Source organism: Nuphar pumila, chromosome 2 (genome assembly GCF_984573655.1).
Source record: "Nuphar pumila chromosome 2, dmNupPumi1.hap1.1, whole genome shotgun sequence".
NCBI lineage: Eukaryota > Viridiplantae > Streptophyta > Magnoliopsida > Nymphaeales > Nymphaeaceae > Nuphar > Nuphar pumila.
In genome coordinates this window covers 2,113,694-2,140,729 of record NC_143250.1, presented here as the reverse complement: position 1 = coordinate 2,140,729, position 27,036 = coordinate 2,113,694, and the positions used below count along the sequence as shown (strand labels likewise).

Below are 27,036 nucleotides of genomic sequence, written 5' to 3'. Positions count from 1 at the left end.
CAAATGGCACCACAAGGGTTCCTTGAACTACAAGCTACAATATTAACTATCATTCATACAAATCATGCATCGTTTCACGTGACATAACAAAAAAATATATAAGAACACACTCTGCATGTCTAAATAGGTTCCATGAGCCCCGAGCTCCATCATGAGCCATAACCATTTATTAATGCATCATGTATTATTTCAACATCACATATATCACATGTTTAAGATAGCTTGTAAGGTTTTGTGAACCTTAGCTCCATTATGAGCATACATATTCATTGCATGCTTGCACACATTATTTATAAAACATGGGTACAATTATCTCATTTCATGCGAGCATCATCACGTGTCATTTCAAAAAGCACATTATCACATGCAATATAACATTGTTATTTAACATTGCGACATGCAAGCATTGCTAACAGGGCTCTGTGAGCTGTAACTCCAATATTTGAGTTTGAACAATCATTGCATACATATATCATCATGTGTTGTTTCAAAAAGTATATTATCACTTGCAATGTAATACAATTATTTAACATTTCAACATATGAGCATATTTAACAGAGCTTTGTGACCCATAGCTCCAATATTTGAGTTTGAACATTCATAGCATGCATATATCATTAAAGCTCATAAAGACGTGAAAGTTCATTCAAGAGTTTATAGACATACAAAAGCTCATAGTTATGTAAGAGCATGTAAATGTGCAAAAAGCTTATAATCATTCAAGGAGCTCATAAAAAGCTCAAAAATATTTTAAAGTTTGTAAATATTTCAAAAGCTCATAAATATTTCAAAAGCTCGTAACTATTTCTAAAGTTCATTACTATTTCAAAAGCTCGTAACTCTCTCAAAAGCTCCTAACTATTTCTAAAGTTCATAATTATTTTCAAAGCTCGTAACTATTTCAAAAGCTCGTAAACATTTTAAAAGCTCGCAAACTTTTTCAAAGTTTGTGATTATTTTCAAAGCTCATAATTATTTCAAAAGTTAGCAAACATTTCAAGAGCGCATAAACATTTTCAAAGTTCATGATTATTTTCAAAGCTCGTAAACATTTCAAGAGCTCGTAAATATTTTCAAAGTTGATGATTATTTCTAAAGCTCATAAACATTTTAAGTAAACATTTTTAAAGTTCGTGATTATTTTTAAAGCTCGTAATTATTTCAAGAGATCATAAACATTTCCAAAGTTCATGATTATTTTCAAAGCCTGTAATTATTTCAAAAGCTCGTAAACATTTCAAGAGCTCGTAAATATATCCAAAGTTTGTAATTATTTTCAAAGCTCATAATTATTTTAAGGGCTCGTAAACATTTCTTCTAAACATGCGAAAGTTTGTGAACATTCCAAAAGCTTGTAAAAACTTGTACTTTATTTAAAGAGCTTGTAAGCATTTCTTCTAAACATGCAAAAGTTTGTGAACATTCCAAAAGCTTGTAAAAACTTGTACTTTATTTAAAGAGCTTCTAAACATGCAAAAGTTTTTGAACATTTCAAAAGCTTGTAAAAGCTCATAATTTATTCAAAAAACTCATAAATTTTTACCCCTTGTATATTCTATATAAATAAACATATATGTATATATATATATATTGTTATATATGTATGTGTATATACATATATGAAAATTGAATATAATTATATATTATATAATTGTCTAAGAAGACCGACATACGAACTGTACATTCACATGCATTAGAAACGAAACCAGAGTTAGCATAGATTTACCCTACATTAAAATGTGTGAAGCTCCATGATATGAAGCACTTGCTGACGGTCTGAACGTGATGAAGACTAGAGTGTATGCCTCAAGCTTCATATCTAGTACATAAACATGTGTGAATCAGACAATGGAGGCAATGGTGCGGTTTCTGAGGTGGTGCATAGTGCTTAAGGCAGTGCATGATTCTAGAGGAGTACGTATTCTAAGGTGCACAGATCTCGAGAGATGGTCCATACCATGGGCCTACTTGGCCTGATGGCAACAACATGGTGGCCACGACAGTGGGGCCCACCAAACTCGGCGATGATGGCGGCAATACGCATGCCACACATCTTTTCCTTTCTTTCTTTTCTTTTTCTTTCTTTTTCTTCCTTTTCTTTGTTGCAGGGTAAGTGAGGGTCGACCCCTCATTGCTTGAGAGCAAGGGGAGCAGAGAAAAGGGGAAGAGTCGGGCAGCTCTTCCCGTCATGCCAAAAAATCTAAGGGGGGCCGAGAAGGCTACATGCCATGGTAGTCGGGCTCGGCCGAGCTCCAGCTGAAACTCATAGAGGTCGGGCGAATAACGGCAGGAAAAAGAGCAGGAAAGAAGGAACAAAGGAGGGAGCACAGGGTCAAGAGGCGTTGCTGGAGGTACTAGTGGTGGCACTGGTTGGTGTTGCCATTGGTGGCGCCGACTGGGGCTACCGACAATCTCTGCTCATTGGCTCAGGTGGGTTGGTCGTGCGGCAGCGAGGTAGTGTGGAAGAGGGGCGCTCAAGAGAAAATGATGGACGCAGGTGGCATCCAGCCAGGTGATTGGGTGGTCGTCGAGCAACAGTGGGGCTGCGATGGTGGTAGGTGATCGTGAGGGTGGTTTTCCAAAATATTATTTTCTTAGTAGGATCCATTTGGCTCTCCAAATGGATCCAAAATATTAACAGGATTCATTTGGATTTTCAAAGGGATCCAAAAATACTTTTTATTTAGTAGGATCCATTTGGGTTTTCAAATGTATATAAAATACTCATTGAGATCCATTTGAGTTTTCAAATGGATCCAAAACACCTTAGAGGGATCCATTTGAGTTTTCAAATGGATCCAAGAATTTATTTTCTTAGTGGAATCCATTTGGGTCTTTAAATGGATCCAAAATACTTTTACTTTAGAGAGATTCATTTGGGTCGCAAGTAGATCCAATTCCCTTTGGTGACTGGTTTAAACCTTGATATGGGTTTAAACCTTATCCAAACTCATTTGGGTTGATCTGAATCACATGAAGATCCATACAAAGCGGATCCAGAATCTTCAAACTCATAAATGCTTTATTTGAGTTTGGATCCTCTCCCAGATCCAAACTTAATAATGAAATTTTGGATTGGGTCCACCAGCTAGATCCAATCTTGAATACTTAGGTTCATCAATTTGGATCTTTCCTAAGATCCAGATCTCAATACTTTATTTTACACCTCTTGAATTTCTCAATTAAATGTTTAAATAGATATAATTGTCAAATAATTGAAATTCACTGATTTCATAAAATCAATGATCAAATAACCTTAATTAAATATTGAGATATTATTGATAATTAATCATCGATCAATTATCTAAGAAATACCCAAATAATTTCATTTAAAATCCCAAAAATTTTGCAGGTATTACATTCCCGACTCAACCCTCCTCTCTCTCTGGTTGGCCTCCCGCAACAGTCAGCTTGCCTACTGGCCACTGGCGACTGCCTGCCAACAGTGGTAGAAAAAGTGGGGGTGGCAGGTGGGTGCAAACAACCATCAATATGGGAAGGGTGGGGTCTTAACTAGTGTTGGGTTGAAGAAAAGGGGAAGGTGGTGGAGGCCATGCAGTTATGTCGTCGGGGTACAAGGAGAGAGAGAGAGAGAGAGAGAGAGAGAGAGAGCCGAACTATAACCATCAACATTACGAAACAGGTTCAACCAACATTGAACCTACCAGATAACCCACCAGGCCCAAGACATGCCAAGGAGCCCCAAAACGAAGGAAAAAAGAAGAAAGAGGAATGAAAAAATGAGAAAAATGAAAAAAAAAGTTAACAGAAAAGCACGGAACAACTCCAGTTTGTCGGCGAGCATCACCCTGGATCATGAGTGGTCCTAGTGGGCAGATTGTGTTGTAGATCAGGGATGTTGATGCGAATAATGGCATACACGTCCGCCAAAATAAGGTTCACCATTTTGTTGAACACTGCCGGAATATGCCGAAAGATAGCATTGTTGCGAGTCATCCATACAACCCACCATGACGAGAGAAGCCAGGTTCGCCAAATGATCCGCCAATAGTTGCAATGACGAACTTGCTTAGGACCCCACAGCAAATCGCTGGCGAACGATTCCTGGCGCACGCTGACCCCCGGCTTATTCCAAGTCACCTTGAAAATGTTTTGAAAGACAGAGCACTCCCAAAAAAGGTGAAACGCAAATTCTTCGGCCGCCTCGCACAACACACATTTACTCGGCTGATGGAATCCGATGGATTTGAGGAAATTGTCAGTCTGCACCCGATCGTGCAAAATTTGCCAAGCCAAGAAACATGATCTCGGGGTCGGACCCTTGCCCCAGAGCAGGCTCGTCGGAAACCGGTTCACCCCCGACGGAAGGAGAGCGAGGTAGCCTTCTTTTGAGCGGAAAGATCCGTTCGGAGCAAAGATGCGACCAACGAACTGAGACTGCGAGTCAACATTTCCATTATGAAACAGAACCGCAGACCAAGCTTGGATCCATGATCGACGAAGCTTTGACATTGTGCGCTGACGCACGCTAGTGGCCCCCACCAAGGATTCCACACCTCCGTATTTAGCCAGAAGCATGCTTGCACACGGGGACCCAGGTTGGTGTGCAAGCCAGCTTTGCTTCACGACGAGAATCATACTCCTCATCCTTGGATCCTTGATACCCAACCCCCCCTGGATAGGGGAAGTCGAAGGGTGTCCCACCCTATAAGGTGGCGTTTGTTTTTGGTACCTCTCCCCGACCACAGAAAGTTCGCCACTACCTGAATTAGCTTCTTACTAACCTCCATAGGCATCAGGAACATAGACATAAAAAATTCTGGCATAGCAGAAAGAACGTGCTTGATGAGAGTCAGTCTACCTGCGATAGAAAGGTAAGAAGCTTGCCAGCCCGATATTTTGTTCTGAACCCTTTGAATAGTAGCGCTCCAGGCTGCCGTTGTTACACGACTGAGTTGAAGCGGCAAACCCAGGTAAGAAAAGGAGTTTTCCGATACCGAGCACCCGAATATCCGCTGGCCCATGTCCAGCATTGACGGAGGAGCATTGACCATGGATAGACAACACTTATCGTAGTTGATGGATAACCCTGACATCGATAGGAAAAAAAGAAGGACAAGCTTGAATCTTAACATTTGTTGGATGAACGCCCTTCCGAAGATAATTATGTCATCCGCGTAGGTCAGGATCTGATTACGGCACTCCTGTATACCGAGAGACTCAATTAGACCATCCTCCACTGCCCTCTTAACCAAAACCACAATGCCTTCAGAGACGATATTAAAGAGTAACGGAGACAGAGGACATCCTTGCCGAAGACCACGACCAAGTTTGAACTGATTTCCCTTGACCCCATTGATCTGAATCTGTGACTGGGCATTGGTAACCAGCTCATGCACCCAGCTAGAGAAACGCCTACCGAAGCCCAGGTTCGCCAACATGTTGAAGAGGAACGGCCAATGAACCGAGTCGTAGGCTTTATGAAAGTCAAGCTTAAGAGTGAAAAAGGCCCCCCCGCTGATCTTCAGAGAGTGCAGCACTTCTGTGGCCAAAAAGAAGGAATGTTGAAGCCTTCTGTTAGGAATGAAGGCAAACTGCGCCTCCGAAAAAATCCTAGGAGCGACTGACCGCATCCTATTAGCCAAGACCTTGGCAATAATGCGATATAAGCTCCCTAACACAGATATAGGTCAAAACCGCGAGATATCCGATGCGGCTTCCTCCTTAGGAATAAGTGACACAATTGCTAGGTGAACATGAAGCGGCAATCTGCCATTGCGATGAAACTCAGCGAAGACACTAAGAATGTCACTCTTAACACATTGCCAGAATATGCGAAAGAAATCCACTGGATACCCATCAAAACCTGGAGCTTTCTACCCAGACGAATCCTGCACTGCTGAGACGATTTCTTCTTCGGTGAATAACCCCTGAATCGAGTTGGAGATCGCTCGATCTAAGGACAAAAATAAAGTCGTACCCATATTGCCACCTGCAGTTTGGTTGCAGGAATACAGGTTAGAGAAATAGTTGGTAACAACATTGATTACCTGATCGCCCGAAAAGGAGACACCGTTGATATACATAGAATGAATCGCATGTACTCGATGCCTGTGCGACGCTAAAGAATGAAAGAACCTTGTATTCCCGTCACCCGCTTTAAGCCAAGTCACCCTTGACCGCTGCTTCCAACGAATCTCATCCTTTAGACGCCAAGATTTCACTAAAAGGGTCAGCTCGGCCGATCTAGCATTGAGGCTTTCAATATCTGATGCATTCATATAGGTCGTATCCAAGAGAGACTGATTTATAGAAGACAGCTCGCGCTCCCAATCCTCCATATTTTGGAATTTGCTTATTTTATTGGAGATAAGCCAATATTTAATATCACGGGATAGGCGAAAAAGTTTAACCATGCATCTAGTAGCCGCCCGGACCGCATAGCAAGGCCGACTCCAAGATTGTTGGACTAGTGACTCGAAACCCGCCTCCTTAAGCCACCATTGCTCAAATCTAAAGGATCTGTCGCCGGTGAAGCCTTGTCCCCATCGGATCACAATCTGACTATAGTCTGAGACAGATGGTGGAAGTAGGTAACATGAAATGTCATTAATAGAACTCAGCAGATCTGACGAAACAAGCACCCTGTCTAGCAGACGAAAGCATGGTTTAGATCGTACGATTGGTCCACGAGAAAGCTTCGTCTAGAGAGAGAGAGAGAGATTTGATTTGAAACACTTAGACCGTTCGATTGTGGATGATCGAACAACCTTGGGTTATTTGTAGATTTTGAACCATCAACGATGTTGTTAGAATCATCGAGGGCAGTGACGGAGATGCCACAATTGTTGTTATCAGAATCCTAAACGACGACGGTAGAGCTGCTCAGGAGGCAGAGGTTGTTTTCGGTGGAGAAGTCGAGAGAGGCATCGGCGTTGATGATGACCACAATTTTTTTTTCATTATTATTCTCATGCTTCACAAACAAGTGAAACTTTTTCATTTGGAAAAGTTATTTTATCCAAACTTCTTAGAGACAAACTTTCCTTTTTTTATGAAAAATTTTGTTGCTTCCAAATGTGCCCTTAGTGAGTAGCTCGCTTCCTTTCCGAAATAAACTATCTTTCGCTTTCTTATCGTTCATTAATCAAACAGCCTAAATTACATCGATCTTCCAAAATAGAAAGTTAATCCAACAATACACATGATTCATAAGAAACCCTTATTGGGTATCAAAGAATGACTGATGCACATTAAGAAACAATTCCAAACACATACAACATGTCATACTAAAAAAACTTGTTATCCATTTTTTGGAATAGTTTTGGATATTAGATTAATTAATCGAGACCCAAAACAAAATTCCCTGAGATGTCATCTCCAGAGAAGATTTAACTTTTCTAGGCTGACCAGGGTCTCCGCTTGTTTGGTAGGAGCAGCTAGTGCACGTCACCTTGTGTTGGGACGTTCCAAGTTCAAATCCCAATGGTATTGTTGTATAACTGGTAGGGTCTGTCTGCCTACCCCCACCTTGCCTTTCAGAAAAAAAAAAACTTTATATGGAGAAGAAGAAAATAATCTCCTTTAATAACGTCTTAGGAGCCTTATTAGATTCAACCTCTTTAGGTGCAACTCCGCCTTGACAGCTATTACCATCAACACACATAACAACTTCCTCATTTGGAGCTATGAGTGGACTTCATCTCTTGCGTCCTTGACTCCTCCAAGGAGTCCTTTCTAAATTCAATTACATTAGTTCCCTTAATATCCTTATCCTGCCCGTTAGGCAATTCCTTAGCCATAAAGAAATCTGCCACTTCCGGCCCCACCTCAACTGTAGGTCGAGCAATTAGATGTGCACCTTCCCTTAGGTTCTTCTTATCAGGAGTGCCCTTAACTTGTGGCTCGACCTGAATAGGTTCAGATCCACCCATAGTCACTTAGTTTCTTTCCAAAGAATTTGAATCAATGCCATTAATATCTTGAACTAATTGAGCAAATTTAACTTGAGATGTCAAATTAACATCTAAAATCTCACTACTAACATTCAATCCTAAAAATGGAATCTAAATAGATAGAATTACCAACAACTCCAAGGGCACATTTGAAAGTGGGAAAGATGTAAGAAAGGTAATACAACATGAAAAAAACAGTACTTTTTTTCGACCCTTCTAAACAAGAGAAAATTCTTTTAACGTTATAAAAAAAATTATTCATGCTCATTTATGTAAACCTCCCTAATCTAATCACTTGTAATAGTGGCGACTCTCTTAGTTATTTTGTCAATTTGTATAGTTGATATACTTATCATTTTGTTTAATGGAAGGGAGCCTTACCACCAACACACCCTTTATTGTTTCAAAACACAAGAACTTACGAGCCACACTCAGCCCAATCATGAGAAGTTTGTTTATCAATAATATGTTGAGTAGAAGTGTCATCTTTATGGTTGAATAAGAATTCAAATTTCATTTCTGTTATAAAAACTGCTAAAATCCATTGTCATACTTGGTCAAGAGACTGAATAGAAGGAGTATGTTCACTTTAGCACATGATTAAGTAGCCAATACTAATATAAACAATCACCAACAAACTCATCGCGTGAAGAATTAATGGCGATGTTAGTCATGTCTCAATCAAGTTTAACACACACATAGAAACATGTGTACTTGCATGCATCAACACATCTTTATATAGTCATCAAATAGGATATTTTCTTATATCATCGTATCGCAAAAAGGCAAAGTTTTTTTTTTGCATATAGGAATGGAAAAACCACCCAGAGGGGTGTAAACCCGGGCATACCCCTTGACCCAGGATGCCACCAGCTTGGGCTTATGCAAGGGGAATGGTGCCTGCGGGAATCGAACCCCAACTGCCCATCTAACAGTCGAGGCCCTTTCCAACTACGCTGCCCCCTCGATCTCGCAAAAATGGAAAGTTACTCAAGTGCCTTAATACACAGTTATTAAGCAATTGTGTAAAGACTGCTTCAATTATCATATTGAAAAGTGACTCTTGGAAGCCATTGAGCTTGCTCACAAGTTGACGTTTCTAGAGCCCATGGATGAGTTGGAAGATTGAGAAAAGTGAGCTCATTATCTTCACTTTTCAACATGAAAAAAGTAGATTGATGCAACATATTTTATATTTTTATACACAAAGAAAGGTGGTTGGAATATAGATGAAGTAGGGCAAGAGCAAGTAGAAATTGCCAAATTAATTAAATTATGGTTGTTACAACTTTTAAGAGCATTCTTGGAGAAGGGAGTCCAAAAGGGAAAAGTTAAAAGTGTTAGTTGGGCAAGCTAAGTACCAGTTGCTAGCAGCACGTGAGACATTACCTTCTTTTGTCTTACACTTTGAGGTGAAAATCAAGTGATTGAGGATGTGGGGTCTCTTTGTGTTCCTTAGATATCACTCTCCTAGAAGGCAAGCAATATCATAAAATAGGCACACTACTCTTTCAAGAGGGAAGTTCAAATGTAACTCTCACTTCTGAGCATAGCTTTTAAGACATTCAGTAATCCAAGACTCTACCTAACATTATGAAGTCATTTGCCAATTTAATAACTTTGTCTTCCTAACATTATGAAGTGATTTAGCCAGTTTAGTAACTTTGCCTTTTAGAAAAAAAATTGGATGGTGCATAAGACTCCTAAATTTTGAAAATTAATCAGTTTTAAGCCCTATAGAACTCCATAATTATAAAAAAAAAGGATTGAACTACAAATAAATGGGCAAAAAAAAGGATTGATCTACAAAGAAATGGGCAATGTTTTTGCTAGATTTTCCTTTGTGATGATAAATTAGAGATTTGATCCATCTTGTTGAGGGCTCTGGGTTATAAGGCTATCCCTCAGCTTGACTATATTGAAGGAAAAAAAAGAAGCCAGGGTTATAGTGAGATTGCTGTAATTTCCTTGAGAGCAGTTCAGGTGATCTGCCAAATCACTTTAAGGAAAGTTATTTAGCATCCTCACCGTCCACAAATTGCATAAAGACTGGGATTCTCGTGGGATGACGCAATGGATGATGAAGATGTCAAATCACTTTCTTAAAGATCATGAAAGTGATACTAAATGAAACAAAAATTGCTGATTCATCTTTTTACTTGTTTTCACGAACGCATGACATTACACTCTGCTATTAGTGATTTAATTGGCAAACGGGATGCAGTTTTGACTACTGAATTTGCAAATATGATGGCGTTTTACTTTAATTTGATGCTATAACAAACAGTTTCAACAAATTTCCATTGAAAATTTGATTACTTGATGCGAGCTCACAAGCGTGAGCCATGCATGTGTAACTTTTTCTCCGGACGAAAACCGGAGAAAACCACCCCGAGAGTAAGCGACCTGGCCGCGCTGGTCAATCCTGCAAGCCTGTGGTCGCTTCTCCAGCGGTGTAAAACCAGGGCACACCCCTTGCCTGCAGGGAGAGACAACTTGAAATACACAAGTTTACAAGAACTTTATTAACAGCTTGATAAAAAAGGGCAATAGATTGAGGGCACTAAGTTCTCCTACACTCAACCTATTAAAAGAAATATTAAGCTTAGCTAATCCTACTTCTCCTGCACCCAACACTAGTTTACCCCAACAAGATTTTGGCATAGATATGATAAAGCTAGTCAACCTTACGGGCCTACATTGCACTAGGTAAGCATTGATAAAACTAATTAAGATCATTTAAAAAAAAGTAAAACTAAGCTTATGCTCATGCTTCAAACGGTTCAATGTAGATGGAATCATGGTTAAGCTTGATTGAGTGAATAGGAATAGCACCCAAAAGTCAAGCTTCATCATAAAAAAAAAATAGGGACAAATGATTGTAATCTTTTTTTTTGAAAGGCAGGCTGGGGTTATGCAGACCCCTACTAGTTATACAACAATACCATTGGGATTTGAACTTGCAAAGTCTCAACACAGGTGATGTGCAGTAGCTGCTCCTACCAGACAAGCAGAGCCCCGTTGGTACAAATGATTGTAATCCCCTAAGGCAAGAAGAACACAGTCTTCAACTCACAACCTGCAAAAGGCCTAAGCCCAATCCACATTGTCTGATCCAGATGACATGTCTCCAGATTAGGGTCAAAACAAATATGGTACAAACTAAATCAAATTTGAGATAAAATTAGGCAGCTTGTCTTGCCGATCGGCGCTCTGCGCACATCTCTTTGTGGTGGGACGTTGCAGGTTCAAAACTCAGTGGTACTATGAATAATAACAGATGGGGTCTGCCTAACCCCAGCTTGCCTTTCAAAAAAAAGATTGAGATTTTACGTGAATGAACTGAACGAGCGAGATGCTTTTTCTTCAATTATCCAAAAAAAAAGAAAGATAATTTGACCTGTTTACTTTTAAAAAAGTAAAGGTTTTACTCATTTAGGCAGATCAATCACATAAGCTTGAATTTCAGCTTAGATAGGCTGGATGTTAGCTCCTAGCCTCACTTAAAAACTGATATGATGTTAGCTCACGTGCTTGATCCGACCCTCTAACCTAGGGATGCAAATGGGTCGGATTTATGATAGCGGTTTTGTAAATTGTGGCTGTTCTGGATCCTCTTTCGATCCAAATTCCTATGTATTTAGCTGTTTCGGATCTGTACCGTTTGCATCCTACTCTTAATCCCTCTGCATCCTAACTTGCCCAATGACAAAAAGAGAGAGAGAGAGAGAGAGAGAGAGATGCCCAATCGAATGATAGTTTTTTTTTGAGATTTAATATAAACCGAGGGGCCAAACAAGATATTTCCCATTTTTAAAATTCCAAAAATCCTAGACACAAACTTTTATGAAGTAATTTCGGGAACTCTTTGTGGACATTTTCGTCAAATCACAAGAAGAAGAAAGAAGGAGCTCCCCTTTACAAGCCCGCCCAGACGATGGCTTTTCAAATCATTTCAAATTCCCCCGAAATCTCTCTGTCTCTCTCTCTACCGTTGCTCTCTCCAAACACTAATTTTCCACCCACCACCAGAAAAAACCCTTCCTCCCGATCGATCCTTCTCTCTCACGACGAGCAAGAAAGAAAGAGGAAGTGGGGCGTTCAAGACAGACGAGAAATTAAGGTTTTTCTTCGATCGCTCGGGCGACGGAAAAGCTTTAGGGTTCGTACGTCTCCGTTGCTTCCGATCCACGTCAATGGAGGCCCAGCAGCGAAATTGAAAGCTCGTCCTTTTTTTCTCCCGGAATTTTCTTTATTGTTTTGCCAATTTTCTTTATTTTATCTGGTGCGTTTCTTGGGTCCTGGCTGGCGTTGAAAAAGGAAGGTACCGCCCATCGGGATAGTTTCATGTCATTTAGGAGCGAGAACAAATTCCCCGGCAAGCCCCCCAGGAGCCCTTTCAATGTAAGGCTTGATGATCCTGTGCTTTTTTTTTTCGAGTTTTCTACCGTCGGATTCAGCGTCCCGGATTTCGTAGATCAGTTTTTTTCGTGATTCGGGGGTTTTGATTGGTTTCTGGATGAAGATAATGTTGCTTTTGGATGGTTTTTGACTTTGGGGTTTCTAGTTTTGTGCTTTTTGTAGTGGGTGTTTGGTTGTTTGCTTGCGATGAGAAGGTTTTTGATCTTTAGGGTGTTTGCTGTGTGACTAATTTGAATTCGCTTGACTGGGGTTTTCTTTTTTATGTATCTGGATTGGCAATTTGGGATTTTGTTGCGGTTAGCTGAAAATGTAAAATCGTATCTGTCAGATCTACTTTCTCTCAATTTTGCATTTTATGGTTCGTGTAATTCTTTGGATTTTTGTGCCTTTTAGTGCGCTTTGTTTGTGGAATTGAAATTATTGTTGTGTATATTACAACAAATACTGAATCTGTATCTGGGGAATGTTGAGGACAGAGGTTTTTCTTGGGGTTTAGTTAAGAAATCATTTTCCCCATACGAATGTTGATGTTTCTGGCTCAAAGCAGGATTTTAATTCTGCGGAATTGGTTCTTAATCCCCCCCAAAAAAGATATTTCTGTTTTTGGCACACAGATTCGTGCTGGTGCATCCTTGTCTGTCAGGTTTTGATGTCTGACAATCTTGTTGGCTCTTATTTTTTTGTTTGATTCATTTTATCTTTTTTCGAAATTCTTAGAGGAAGGAACCCTCGGAGGAAGTGCCTGTAGACAAACGTCGGAAATTAGCCCGTGAAGCTTCAGGGATGGGGAGGATGGGGGGCCCGACTGTGAGGAATAGACGAGTACTTTCAGATGCGAATGCGGGTCAAGGGCTGGGTGATTCGATGAGCAGCACTTCTTCTGCCACTCAAGGTTCTAGCGATGGTACCAACATGGATGGTGGGTTAGTTGAGTTTCGGAAGGAGGATGCACTGACACTTTTGAATGAGAAGTTGAAAGGGAAAACAAAGTACGATTTCAAGGTTCGTTATTTTCTTACATTTTCTTTCCACATTGCATCTCTTGCCAACTGGACTCTGGGGTTGATAAGAAGATAGCGAAAATGTGTAACCTTTCCTTTTTCTGTTGTCAGGGGAAGTGTGAGATGATGGCAGAACATATAAAAAAGCTCCGTGCTTGTGTTAAATGGTACCTGGACTTGGAGGATCGCCATATTAAGGAAAGTGAAAAGCATGCTGAAACATGTACGTTTGAACGAAAATTGTTAATTTGGTTAATGAACCGTTGTTTCTGGAGGTGAAATCAGTGCTATCTATGCAGAAGTTATCTGTATTTAGGAAGGCCTTCTGGCCAAACTAAGCATAGTGACTTCTGGCTTTGGACTAGTGGGAATTAGCATTGATTTGTTGTTGCAATAATTTTACATTTTAAACTTTGTCTTTATGTTTGTTTAGTGGGTGAGATGAACCAAAAATTAGATGAGTTGTCTCAGACCATTGAAGAGCTCAGGAAAAACTCTGCAGAATTGCATGAAAAATTTTTAAAGGAAGAAGCTGATAAACTGGTAGCCATGTTTATTTATTCATATATGATGCTTTTGTCTTTTAACATGCTGTGATAAGCCTCTCTTTTGCTAATGTCTTCATACTATGATCTGAATTTTCAGGCTTCCGTTGAATCCTATGAGAGGGAAGTGCAAGCTAGAATTCTTTTGGAAAAGTCACTGGCATCTCTATCTGAAGAACTTGAAAAAGCACATCAAGAAATAACAAATGCCAACCAACTGGTAACTTATCAAAATTAGTTCAAGTATTCTCATCAATGCATTGCTGATGTTTTCTTTGTCCTATTCTGTTGAGCAGATTGCCGAACTTCGTGACATTAACAAAAGGGTGCAAGAATACAATTCTAGTTTGCAGCAGTACAACAGTAGACTCTGCAATGATGCAGCTAGTGCCTCGGCTACAATTTCCCGATTGCAAAATGAGAAAGCTGCAATTGTGGAAACTTTGAGTGGCATTAGGGCTCATTTGACTTCAGTGCAGAATCAATTGGCCACTTGTAAAGTAAGTTAGTTTTCCTTCTTCTCTTCACATTCTTTATTACTTTGTTTCATTCCATTAATCTTTTACAAGAAGATCCTAGGGAAAAGTTAAAATTCTGTTTTCATTTTTTGCTTTGGTTCATGCTGCTTGGAAGCAGGTAATTTGTATTTTGTTGGACTTAGTATAGTTAGTTATTTGTTTCTAAAGGAAAGAGCGTCCTGTAGTGCAGTAATTTTTTGGCATACAATATGGACTGATAATTTTTTTTGATCTATATACTAGTTTATTTGTTTCTTAATAAATACTTAGTTTCTTTTGGTCTTGGACATGTCATCTCAAGCTAGGACGTGGAAACAGTTTGATTTCAAGCATTTTATTGTTGACTGTGTGAACCTTGGATAAATTTAAGAATGGTGATAGAAAAGGGTGTCATTCATAAGTTTTAGCTTCCAATTTTTTTTTTCCGGATTGAGTTAAAGGAAAATAATGAGGCAAAAAAAATAAAAGGTTGAATTCATAATACTTGAACACTAATTTGGTGTTTCTTTGTCTGCGGGCTTGATCTGTCCTAGTTGCTTTTGCAGTTTTTTTCCTAGAACTACAATCCAATTTGTCTACAATATGTTGCACATGCTCATTCTATGTTGGAATCAGCCTAGGCTTGTTGAACATTTACCATTTATGAAAAAATTGTTAACCTATCCCCCTTTCGCCTGTTAAGTCTTATTTTCTGTTTATTGCTTTCCCACATTAGTGATGCCATGCATTTATATTTTTCCCTTTACATGATTCTGTGTTTTTCTTGGGTTTGTAATATTATTCAACATTTTTTGCTTACCAGGATTCATTGCAAGAAGCTGTAGATGCTAAACATTTGGCAAAGGAAGAAGTGGTTCGCCTAACTGCAGAGCTACAGCTAGTGAGAGAGGATAGGGATATGCAAAAGGCCAAGGTGAACACTTTGATTGCTGAGGTTGAAAGGTATAAGGAATGTACAGGAAAATCAACTGCCGAGTTGGAACATTTGTCCACAAAGACTAATTGCCTTGAGGTTCGATTTGGATTTTAACTTTTGGCTGAAGTTTAGTTTTTATTGTCTTCGTTCTAGCTTCGGTTTGTTCTTATTTGTCCCATTGATTTTATAGGAGAGTTATGAATTCCAGAAGGAGCGAGTAAGGATGCTTGAGCAGCAATTGAAAGTTGCTCGTGAAGAAAAGCAGGTATGGTTCTTTTATATATTTTTTCAAACTGCAAATTTTGTTGCTGCCCTTATGATTAGATCTGTCTAATTTATGCATTTGGGACTCAGAATGGTCTTGAGGCTAATTCGGTTACAAAGTTTCACATCAATGCCTTGGGTTAATGTTAATTTTGAATCCTGGGCTGGAATATGCCTGGGTTGAGTTTAAAGGATTGCAAAACCTATGCTTTTTTCACTGGCCAACCTTACACTGTTATTTTGTTTTAGGGTCATATCTGATATTCAAAGTTTGCCTCGATTGTGGATAAAATCCATCATCCTGGGTTAAAGTTTCTTGGTTTCACTTAAGTATACACCTTTGACATATGATCCTCAGTAACCAACTTCACTGTCAATTATTAACTTGCAGATGCTAGAAATATCGGCCTCAGAGTTGAAACAAGAATGTGAAAACAGGGAAAAAAAATTGAATGAGCTGGAAAATATCCTTGTCGATAAAGAACGTTGCATTTTTGATGGGGAGTTAGTGCGGAGGAAATTGCACAATACCATATTGGTATTGAGCAATGTTTTTGTGCATTAAAGCATTCCTATTTCTTCTTTGTTATCTTCTTATTTTTGTTTTATATTGTAGGAATTAAAGGGAAATATACGAGTCTTTTGTAGGGTTAGGCCCTTGTTACCTGAAGATGATTGTGGTGGTGGTGACACGGCTGTTGTTTCATATCCTTCATCAGCAGAGTTGCTTGGTCGTGGGATAGAACTGTTCCAGAATCCTGGTGAGAATATCTTCAACATTACATTTTCTGTGATAATGATTAATAGAATATGAAATGTATGTCCAATTCATATGGCTTCAAATGTCCATTCATTGTGGGAATGTTTGTGGAATATGTAAAGTGCTTGTTCTTTTACTTGAATATTTCATGTTTCTATTTATTTAAACACTAGTTTCGCCTGGCAGGACAGAAACATTCATTCAGTTTTGATAAGGTTTTTAACCATGAGGCGTCTCAGGAGGATGTCTTCATTGAGATTTCTCAATTGGTTCAAAGTGCACTTGATGGTTATAAGGTGATTGGATACATCATTTATATCCTTTACAACTTATAAGTCATGATATATGTGATTGTTTGTAGAATTACTGTCATAATTGGTCCTTGGACTGTCATCCTCTCTTTAAATCAGACTGCACCAAAGAGTGAATTGTGAACTGTTGGTGGCCCAACCACCTATCATGTCCATTATTCTTCTATTCAGTTGCATGTTGCATTGCACAAATTCATTTTAGAATTAATGACATTTCTTATTCATGATGCCAGTTACTTGGTTTCCAATGTTAAAAAAACTCATCCCAATGTGCTTAATATCCTAGAAGTTCCTGGTAATATGTTTTTTGTGCTTCTATGTTTTTCTTTTACTTTTTTGTATTCACTTCATTATTGTCTTATGCTTGCTCTTAGTGCATTCACTAGGTTACCATAATGTTTTACTGTTTTCCTTTCTTTCTATGGTTAAATACATACAATTTAGTCATGCATACTTACCCAATATTCTTTTGGCAGGTATGCATTTTTGCTTATGGACAGACAGGGTCAGGTAAAACTTATACGATGATGGGTGGGACGGAGGTCCCAGAGCAGAAAGGTTTGATTCCTCGTTCTCTGGAGCAAATATTTCAAACCAGCCAGTCTCTTTCTTCACAAGGATGGACGTTTAAAATGGAGGTAGGATCATAAGACCTTACATCAGTTCATCTTTTCCATTTATATTTGGGTCTATGATAGATGTCTTCAATTTGATGTTTTATTATTGTCTCTCTTCCACAATTGTAGGCTTCTATGCTTGAGATATATAATGAAGCAATACGAGATCTGTTATCACCCAGCCGGGGTGCTGGTTATGAGACACCTCGATCAGAAAATGGTACTGTTGGAAAGCAATACTCAATTAAACATGATGCGAATGGGAACACGTCTGTGTCTGACCTTACTATCGTAGAAGTTTGTAGTTTGAAGGAGGTGTCATCTCTTCTGCATCGGGCTGCTCAAAGCAGGTAATTTTGGAATGCATAATACTGCATGTATGTTATGTGGTGCAGTCATTATTAACTCTGATATAGACGCTGTATTCCTCTAGTGGTCATATGTGCCCTTGTTTTTCAAGATTTGATATTGGTACCCTCTAATTTTTGCTGTTTCTGTCCTTTTCTTTGCAAACTGATCCAATACAATTCAACTGAAATAGAATGGATTGCACTTATTGCACTCCAAAGGGATCAAATCATCTAATGGAGAAGAAAGATCTAAGTCAATTTAAACTATAATAAAGAAAAACAGAGGAATAATTTTTATCTACTCCCTTGCGAATAACCAACATGTAAAGCTTCCAATAACTTTCTCATCATACCCGTTATCTACTATTCTCCTTAAAAGGAAATCAAATTCAAGTTGGAGGGGCATTTTTGGTTTTCATTTGGACCTGCATCAGTTGTTTCTTCTGATTATATGGTCAACCAGCCTGTTAGGAATATCTTTCTTTGTGATTTGAATGAAAGGGAAATGTCGTGATTCAAATGTTCCTATTTTCGAACAGGCAACACTCAAATCTCGGGAATGTCATGCATTCATCAGTGTTTGAGGGATCCAATTGATGTGTCTTAGGTTATAAGTCGATTAAGTACAATTTCATCGATTAAAGACAGTAGAAGGATGTTCATTAGAAAATACTTCTTGCTGAATGTGTTAAGGAATTGTATGAAGCCTTCAATCTCTGTTTGAATATTCAAGTCTTTGGATATGAATTTTAGGGCTAGATACCTTTGAGAAGCTGCAGTCAAACATAGCTATTGTAAGACTTTGATGTCAACTAAAGTAGATCTGAATCCGCTAATTGCAAATCAACAGGCACAAATCAAAGATTTACATGTAGAGAAGAAGAGTCATTAGAATATGTGAACTGGAAATATGAGAACTAATGTGTGAACCACAATGTTTTTATGGATTTTTTGTTCTTTTCTCTTGAATCTAACTGTACAGATGTGATCTACATGCTTCGTTTTATAAGAGCCTGCTCTTGAATCATGTGATTTTAATGCATAAATGAGATTTTTTAAGGCTTTAAAATCAATGGCTCATGATCTTCATAAATTAAAGCATTCAAAAATTGCATTTTTTTCATCGAAAATACATGATCCAATATTTGATTCCTAGCAAATTCACCATGCCAAGCACATCCACATGGTTGGATTTGCAAAAAAAGTGTTGGAAATGCCCATAGTTCTATTTCTCATATTTCAGTTTTCATATTCTAGTGACTCTGGAGAAGAAATATCTGAAACTAACTTAATCTATGACTCAAGAGTAAAAAACAAATGTAATTTAAGTTACTCTACTCCTATGGATGGTAAGTCTTCCACTGACTGTCAAAACGAGAATAATAAGCAATATTGCTTAACACAAAAATCTTGTCCATGTACTAAGCTTTGGATCCTTGATCTTGGATATCTTGATTGAGCATCTCATTCCTTCTTGCACGCCAAACTCTTAATGTTCCCTTTAGAACATTTTGAGTTTTAGGGGTATATGAAAAGTTTGTGGATTTGTTTACTTGTGTAATCTATGAAATGAAATGGGGATTTTCGAAACACGAGCTTAGATTAACAAGAGCAAGTGTCAAGAATGACACTAAAGCATAACCCTTAAAAAGGGTATAACTGGAAACAAAATAAAAATAAAAATGTATTCTTTATTGATATGAAAAACCAATTGCTTAAGAAGCATTGGAGTAAAATACAAGAGGGGCTGCACCCCTTTATATACACAGCTGAAAGAGGACTCAATAGAGCTGTTGGGCACAGTCCAACAGCTCTATTTAGAGTTGTTGGAATGTGTCAGTCCAACAGCTCTATTGCTAGTCAAGTCTAGACAGTACTTGACTAGCAACAGTCATTCTAGTTCAAACTGAACTAGATGACATAAAGACAAAAAATAAAAATAAAGGAAAAAAATTACAGAAAAGAAAGAAATGAAAAATGTATTTATATATATATATAATAATATAATATTATTATATATACATATATGTACAGTTTTACATTTTAACACTCCCCCTCAAACTTACGGTACAATGAGCGAAAGTTTGTCTAAGAGAAAGTGAAATCGGGGAGCAGTGAGAGGCTTTGTAAAGAAGTCTGCTAACTGATATTCTGAAGTGACATATGGCAGATCAATTATCCCGTGTAGATATTCCTCTCTGACGTAGTGACAATCCATTTCGATGTGTTTGGTGCGTTCGTGGAATGTTCTGTTACTGGCAATGTAGATCGCACTTTTGTTGTCACAACACATTTGTGAAGCCTTTGTTGCTTCAACTCCCATGTCAGCAAGCAGTCGTCGGAGCCAAACTACTTCCATGGTCGTGGTTGCCATGGCTCTGTATTCAGCTTCGGTGGATGAGAGAGATACCTTCTGCTGCTTTTTACACCTCCACGAGATTAATGATTCCCCTAAAAAGACACAAAAGCCAGTGGTTGAGTGTCTGTTATTGGGATCACCTCCCCAATCAGCATCAGTATATGCAATTAAATCAAGAGAAGAAGAGGAAGATAAGAAAAGTCCTCGTGAAAGAGAGGACTTGATGTATCTGATAATACGCATGACTGCTCCCATATGAACAGAAATAGGAGCATGTTGAAATTGACTTGCTGTATGAACAACATGTGCTATATCTGGTCTGGTAATGGATAGATAGGAAAGTGCCCCGACAAGCTGTCTGTAAGGAGTAGGGTCTGCAAGAAGTTCTCCATAATCAATCTTCATTTTAACATTAACAACTTCTGGAGTGTCGACTTTCTTATCATCAGTAATACCAGACCTGAAAACAATATCAAAAGCAAATTTAGTCTGAGATAATAAATATCCTCTAGGAGAATAAGCAACTTCAATGCCTAAAAAATATCTCAACAAGCCCAAATCAGTCATTTCAAAATGAGATTTAAGAAGTGTTTTGATTGTTTCAACTCCCTGTTTATCGCTTCCGGTGATGATCATATCATCCACATAGAGAAGAAGCACAATGATCCCTGCATCAGAATTCTTAATAAACAAAGCAGTGTCAGTTAAACAGAATTGAAAACCGATATCAATCATAACACGACTAAACCTATCATACCAAGCTTTTGATGCTTGTTTAAGTCCATAAAGAGCTTTTTCTAAGCGAAGGACTTTACCCTTAGGAATACTTAGACCAGGAGGGGGTTCCATATATACTTCTTCAACTAGCCTTCCATTTAAAAAAGCATTTTTGACATTCATTTGAAAATAGACCATTTTTTGATAGAAGCTAAGGCAATTAATGTTCGGACAGTAGTCATACGAGCCACCGGAGCAAAGGTTTCTTCATAATCAATCTCATATTCTTGGGCATAACCTTTGGCTACTAAACGGGCTTTATATCTTTCAAGAGTACCATCACTCTTGGTTTTAATTTTATAAACCCATCAACATCCTATAGTTTTCTTCCCTGGAGGAAGATCTTGAATATTCCATGTAGAAGCCTTTTCAAGTGCATCTAATTCAGCTTTCATGGCTTCTATCCATTTGATATCATTTTTTGCTTGAAAATATGTGGATAGTTCTTCATATGTGTGAATTAATGCAATAACTGCCCTATATGTGGGTGAGAAAGACTCGTATGATACAAACTTTCCTGGAGGCCTCGAGATTCGGATTGATTGTCTAGTTGGAATGTTAGAATATCTCTCAAGTGCACATGGAGGATTAGACTCTTGTCGCCTGGAATATTGAATACTAGTATCTCTATGAACTTCTTCATTTTCAACATTAAGATCAATAATTCTTTGATCATCATCAAAGTTACAGTCAAGGTCATATTCATTAGATGTTGATGTTAGATCTAGCAAAAAGGAGTACTCAGTGACGTCTTTTAATTTTCTAAAATCAAAGAAGCTCTCCTTTTTAAGAAATGAAACATTTCTAGACACATATAGTTTATTATTTTTGAAGTCAAAACATCTATAACCTTTCTGGTTTTCAGCATATCCTAAAAAGGCACAGGGAATCGCACGAGGGGAAAGTTTATCATTTTTGTCAGTAAATATGAAACATTTGCACCCAAATATTCTTAGTCTAGAGTAGTCTGGAGAAATGTTCATAAGTTTTTCAATGAGAGTGATATTTTGTAACGAAGAAGATGGCATCCTATTAATGAGATATGTGGCAGTTAAGGCAACTTCTGCCCAAAAGTCTTTCGGGACTTGATTTGCTATTAATAAAGTCCTAGTGGTTTCTATAATATGACGATGTTTTCGTTCTGCCAGTCCATTTTGTTGAGGTGTATAAGGACAAGATCTTTGATGTGTGATGTCATGCAATTTAAGGTAATTTTGAAAATCTGTGGATAAGAACTCTCCCCCTGAATCTGTGCGAAAAATAGTAATATCATTTTGAAACTTGTTTTTAACCATATTATGAAAAGTTTGAAAGTTTGAAAATACTTCAGACTTATGTTTGAGAAAGTACATCCACGTATGTCGGGAGAAATCATCGACAAAAATAACATAGTAAACAAATCCTCCTTTAGAAATTACTGGTGCAGGACCCCAAACATCCGAGTGTATTAATTCAAGTGGTCTTGAAGAGAAAAAGGTTCTGTTCTGAAATGGTAATCTTTTCATTTTGCCGAGAATACAATCTTTACAATCAAATGATTCATAGTTACAAAATTTCCCTAGATTTGGAAAATGTTGGATTTTGGCTATATGTGGGTGACCAAGTCTCTTATGCCACAATTCCAACTCTATTTTTTGAATATTATAACAAAAAGCTTTCTTCGGCATTTCCAAAAAATCCATGTAATAGAGTCCTCCTTCTCTATGGCCTTCTCCAATCAGCTTGCCTGACTGACAATCCTGTACCCAACAACCATGAGAAAAAAAAGAAATATTACACCCATAATCAGAAATTTGAGATACAGATAAAAGATTTAAATTTAATTTGGGAACATGTCTAATTTCTGGAATAAAAAATTTTTTTGTTTTATAAATTTTTTCAAAATTTCCTATTCCTTCTATTTCAAGAGAAGTCCTATCAGCAGTAAAGACCTTTGACACACTTGTTTTATTTTTAACACATTTGGATAGACTTTGATTATTTGGGGTCATATGAAAAGATGCACCAGAGTCAAGAAGCCAAGAAATTTTACCTAGATCAGAAAAAGATGAGGCTGCTGCGCCGGTTGAAGCTTCAGATGCGGAAGAGACACCTTTGATGAGAGGCTGAAGAATCTCCATTAGTTGGGCCAGGGAAACTGGTGCATCCTGATCTTTAGGCTCCGATCCAGCAATTGCAGCTCTTTTTTCTCTCAGCTCCTTAAGTTTGGGACATTGTGGCCTATAGTGTCCCGGTTCATGACAGTGATGACAAATAACTTTCTTCTTATCATAGTCACCATTTTGTCGGTTAAAGTGAGGAGGCCTATATGATCGAACATGATTCCCTAGTCTAGACACGGCTAAAACAGAATCATCTTCAATTTTTAAAGAACCTTTTCGGAGACGATTTTCTTCCATTGTTAACTCTTCAATAGTTTCAACAATAGAAGGAATTTTTCCCCGGTGAAGTAGGGCCGATTTAGTGGTTTCAAATTCCGGCCTTAATCCAGTGATAAACTGGTAAAAAAGTTCGGCATCAAGTTGTTTCTGACGAAGCTCGATGTCTTCGGCACAATGCCACTTTGGTTCTAAAAGGGAAAGTTCTTCCCAAAGTTCGGACAACCCATTGTAATATTCACGAATAGTTTTGTCTCCTTGTGTCATCATTCGAACTTTTTCTTGGAGGTTGCACACGTGTGCAATATCTTTAAGGGAATACATATTCTTAAGGTATTCCCATGCCTTATCGGCATGATCAAATTTGGCAAGACTTGAGCATTTTTTAATGTCAACGCTATTGATAAGCCATGACATTATCTTCGCATGAGATATTCTCCATTCTTTCCATTTCTTCTCGTATGAGGCAATAGCCTTGATTTTCTCTTCTTCCGATAGAGGGACCTCTTTATCTCCCTCCTTTTTAGTAAGAGATAGCTTAGGTTCCGAATCGGAACCATCCACAATCCCCCATAAGCCTTTTCCCTATATATGGTGCTTCATGATTGAAGCCCATGTTACATAGTTCGTATCGCTTAGTTTCATAGGCATGATGGTGACTTTATCATTGTCATCCATCGATTACAAGGAGAGAAAGAATAGGGATAGAAGAGAAACAAGAAGGAAAATGAAAAAGAAAGAAAAAAAAACAATACAACAAGATACGAAATCTTCTCCAATGAAGTGATAAAACACTTCTCTTCAAGTGGCGAACACTTTTGCAAACGGGCACGGAAACCGAGGCAGCTTTTCCTCAAGATTTAGTACTTCCGCAGCTTTGATACCATGAAATGAAATGGGGATTTTCGAAACACGAGCTTAGATTAACAAGAGCAAGTGTCAAGAATGACACTAAAGCATAACCCTTAAAAAGGGTATAACTGGAAACAAAATAAAAAAAAATGTATTCTTTATTGATATGAAAAACCAATTGCTTAAGAAGCATTGGAGTAAAATACAAGAGGGGCTGCACCCCTTTATATACACAGCTGAAAGAGGACTCAATAGAGCTGTTGGGCACAGTCCAACAGCTCTATTTAGAGCTGTTGGAATGTGTCAGTTCAACAGCTCTATTAAGAGCTGTTGGACTGTGTCAGTCCAACAGCTCTATTGCTAGTCAAGTCTGGACAGGACTTGACTAGCAACAGTCATTCTAGTTCAAACTGAACTAGATGACATAAAGACAAAAAATAAAAATAAAGGAAAAAAATTACAGAAAAGAAAGAAATGAAAAATGTATTTATATATATATATATAATATAATATTATTATATATACATATATGTACAGTTTTACATTTTCACAATCTAGGCTTGCTTTTAAGTATGTATCATGCCCTTTTTTTTGTTTTTTGTGGATAATATAGTTTTTTGGTTGCTTTTGGTTGTGATTTTTTAGCCTTGTGTTCAAACAAAGATAACTACTTGCTTCGTTGAGGGGGGAAAGTGCCGAGTTTTGCACAATTAAGACAAATGTGGGAACTTTTTGATTCTTGCTCTAGAGTTTTAGATTTGTCAAGTAATTCTAATCTGTCATGTGTATATTTGATAATTTTGGTATACTGGAATATTGCTCTTGTGATTTTCCAAGGCTGAGTGTTGAGAAATATCTGGGCATTTTCAGAATACCTCTGCTTTTAATTTATTACAACATTATCCCAATTTTATCAGCTGAGCATCATGAACTTAGATCAGTAAGACCTTTCTTTTAATCTTATCATCTCCCATTATTTTCTCCACAATTTGCGTGATGATTCCTAGAGACAAAAAGTATTGAAGATCCCCTATGGTGATAATTCTGAGAGTTCCTTGTTACAAGCATTTCTACTTTTTGTTCCCTAGTTGGAGACGTACATTTTAATTTGTGATTTCTGAAAGTAGATACTTTGTTTGGTATTGACATTTTGTGCACTCCCTTAGGTCTGTAGGTTATACACAAATGAATGAACAGTCATCACGGAGCCATTGTGTTTTCACATTACGAATTTCAGGATTTAATGCGGTAAAATATGTTTGGTTTTTCGTATCATGTCTGTCTTTTTCTGCATTATGGCTGAATTTTGATTGATATATTAGATGCCTATTCTCTTGATAGAGCACTGAGCAACAAGTACGAGGGGTCCTTAATCTTATTGATCTTGCTGGAAGCGAGCGCCTGTCAAAGAGTGGTTCAACTGGGGACCGTTTAAAAGAAACTCAGGTACCAATTTCTGTGCCATTTAGAAACTGGGGACCGTTTAAATTCAGAACTTCCTTTTCCATTGGCATTTCATTCATGCTATTCAAAATAGTTACATTTGTTGGCTGGCAATTTTCTACAGGCAATTAATAAAAGTCTATCATGCTTGGGAGATGTCATCCTGGCTATTGCAAACAGAGATGCCCATGTGCCATTTAGAAACTCAAAGTTGACATACCTTTTGCAGGTGAACCTTTCTTCCCTAATGTGTTTTGCTGAGTATGATCTTAGGCTCTAGTAGTTTGTAGAACATCTTAGTATTTCAGACATCTTCATTTTTTTTGTTCTTATTTCTGACAAATATGTTTTGTTGTTGATAGCCTTGTCTTGGGGGTGATTCCAAGACATTGATGTTTCTCAACATCTCTCCTGCTCCTTCCTCTGTGAACGAGTCATTGTGCTCTTTACGTTTTGCTGCAAAAGTAAATGCTTGTGAGATTGGCGTTCCTCGCCGTCAAACTCATGTCCGTCCTTCTGATGCTCGCTTGAGTTATGGTTGAAGAGGTACTTTGTTTTTTTGAGTTCTCTTGCTTTTGAATACTTTGAGTCTTTATGATGAGTAATGGTATAATGATAAACCTGTTAGCTTATGATCAATGCGTAAATGAAGGCCTAGAAGAATTTTATGTTACGAATCTTTTTCCAGTCTTCTTACATGTAGTGTTTGTTCTCTGATATCCTGGAAGTTCATATCTACTGCTTGTTTTTCTGCCTCATTAGTATTATATCAGAAATATTATACTGTAGTGCTTGTGGGCTATTGATTGGACCCAGGAATTAGACTGCTCATGATTATCTCTGTTTTGGATAGCATCAATTTTGTTGCATGCCAAATCAAGAGAGGCTAGGTTGTTTTCTTTGATCCTTCTATAATGAGTTTCCAATGTTAATCAGTGACCAGCAATGTATCTCGTTCAGTTTACTAATTTTTAATCTCTTGGTGAACAGATATCTTGTTTTCTTGGTGGAGACCGAGTGTTTTGCTGTCTGTATCTCATCTGATCCTTCCGCAGGGAGTGCACTTTCTCTATGATGTTTGTTGCAATAGCGAAAGTCCATTTACTAGAATATGAATGCAGATTAGCACTAGCGCCTCGATGCTATTCAATTCTGTAGCTTTTCATTGGCGTGACTGTATAACGTATGCAGTTATGTAGGAGTTTCTGACAATACCTACTGTAACATTATTGTGAAGAAATTCATGCAGATTCTAATTTGGGTACCCTTTTTGTGCCCATGTTGAATTCAAATTGCTAATTGCTTTGTACTCCAAAGCTGTATGACACTGGATTACTTTTCCTGAAGTTTGAAGAGTTGTGCTTCCAGTTATGTTTCTGAAGTCACTCATTGCAGTTTCTCGATGTCTTTGAAATTTCTGCGTTGCATTTTACTCGTTTTCTCTCTGGTAAAATTTGTTGATTGGACATGAGGCCATGTTTTCTATGTTGGTGTTTGGCTAATTTTTTGGCCAGAGACTTGATCAATCAAGTAATGCCACAAGAATTAGGGCCCATTTATTTGTCTCAGAAAGTTGTTTAGAAAATGGTTTCAGGAGGATCCGAGGA

General features: G+C 38.1%; 1 protein-coding gene across 1 annotated transcript; it reads left to right on the top strand.

The window, feature by feature from the left end:
• Positions 1-13,114: 13,114 nt before the first annotated feature.
• Positions 13,115-26,745, top strand: LOC149844435 (kinesin-like protein KIN-14D). Its single transcript, XM_089997215.1, has 17 exons — positions 13,115-13,340; positions 13,451-13,562; positions 13,773-13,882; positions 13,985-14,104; positions 14,181-14,384; positions 15,205-15,414; positions 15,509-15,583; positions 15,974-16,120; positions 16,199-16,343; positions 16,529-16,638; positions 17,130-17,291; positions 17,400-17,620; positions 25,153-25,234; positions 25,328-25,432; positions 25,554-25,658; positions 25,792-25,975; positions 26,420-26,745. The coding sequence occupies exons 1-16, from the start codon at positions 13,122-13,124 to the stop codon at positions 25,969-25,971; spliced, it is 2,307 nt and encodes a 768-aa protein (XP_089853341.1). The 5' UTR covers positions 13,115-13,121; the 3' UTR covers positions 25,972-25,975; positions 26,420-26,745.
• The last annotated feature ends 291 nt before the right edge of the window (positions 26,746-27,036 follow it).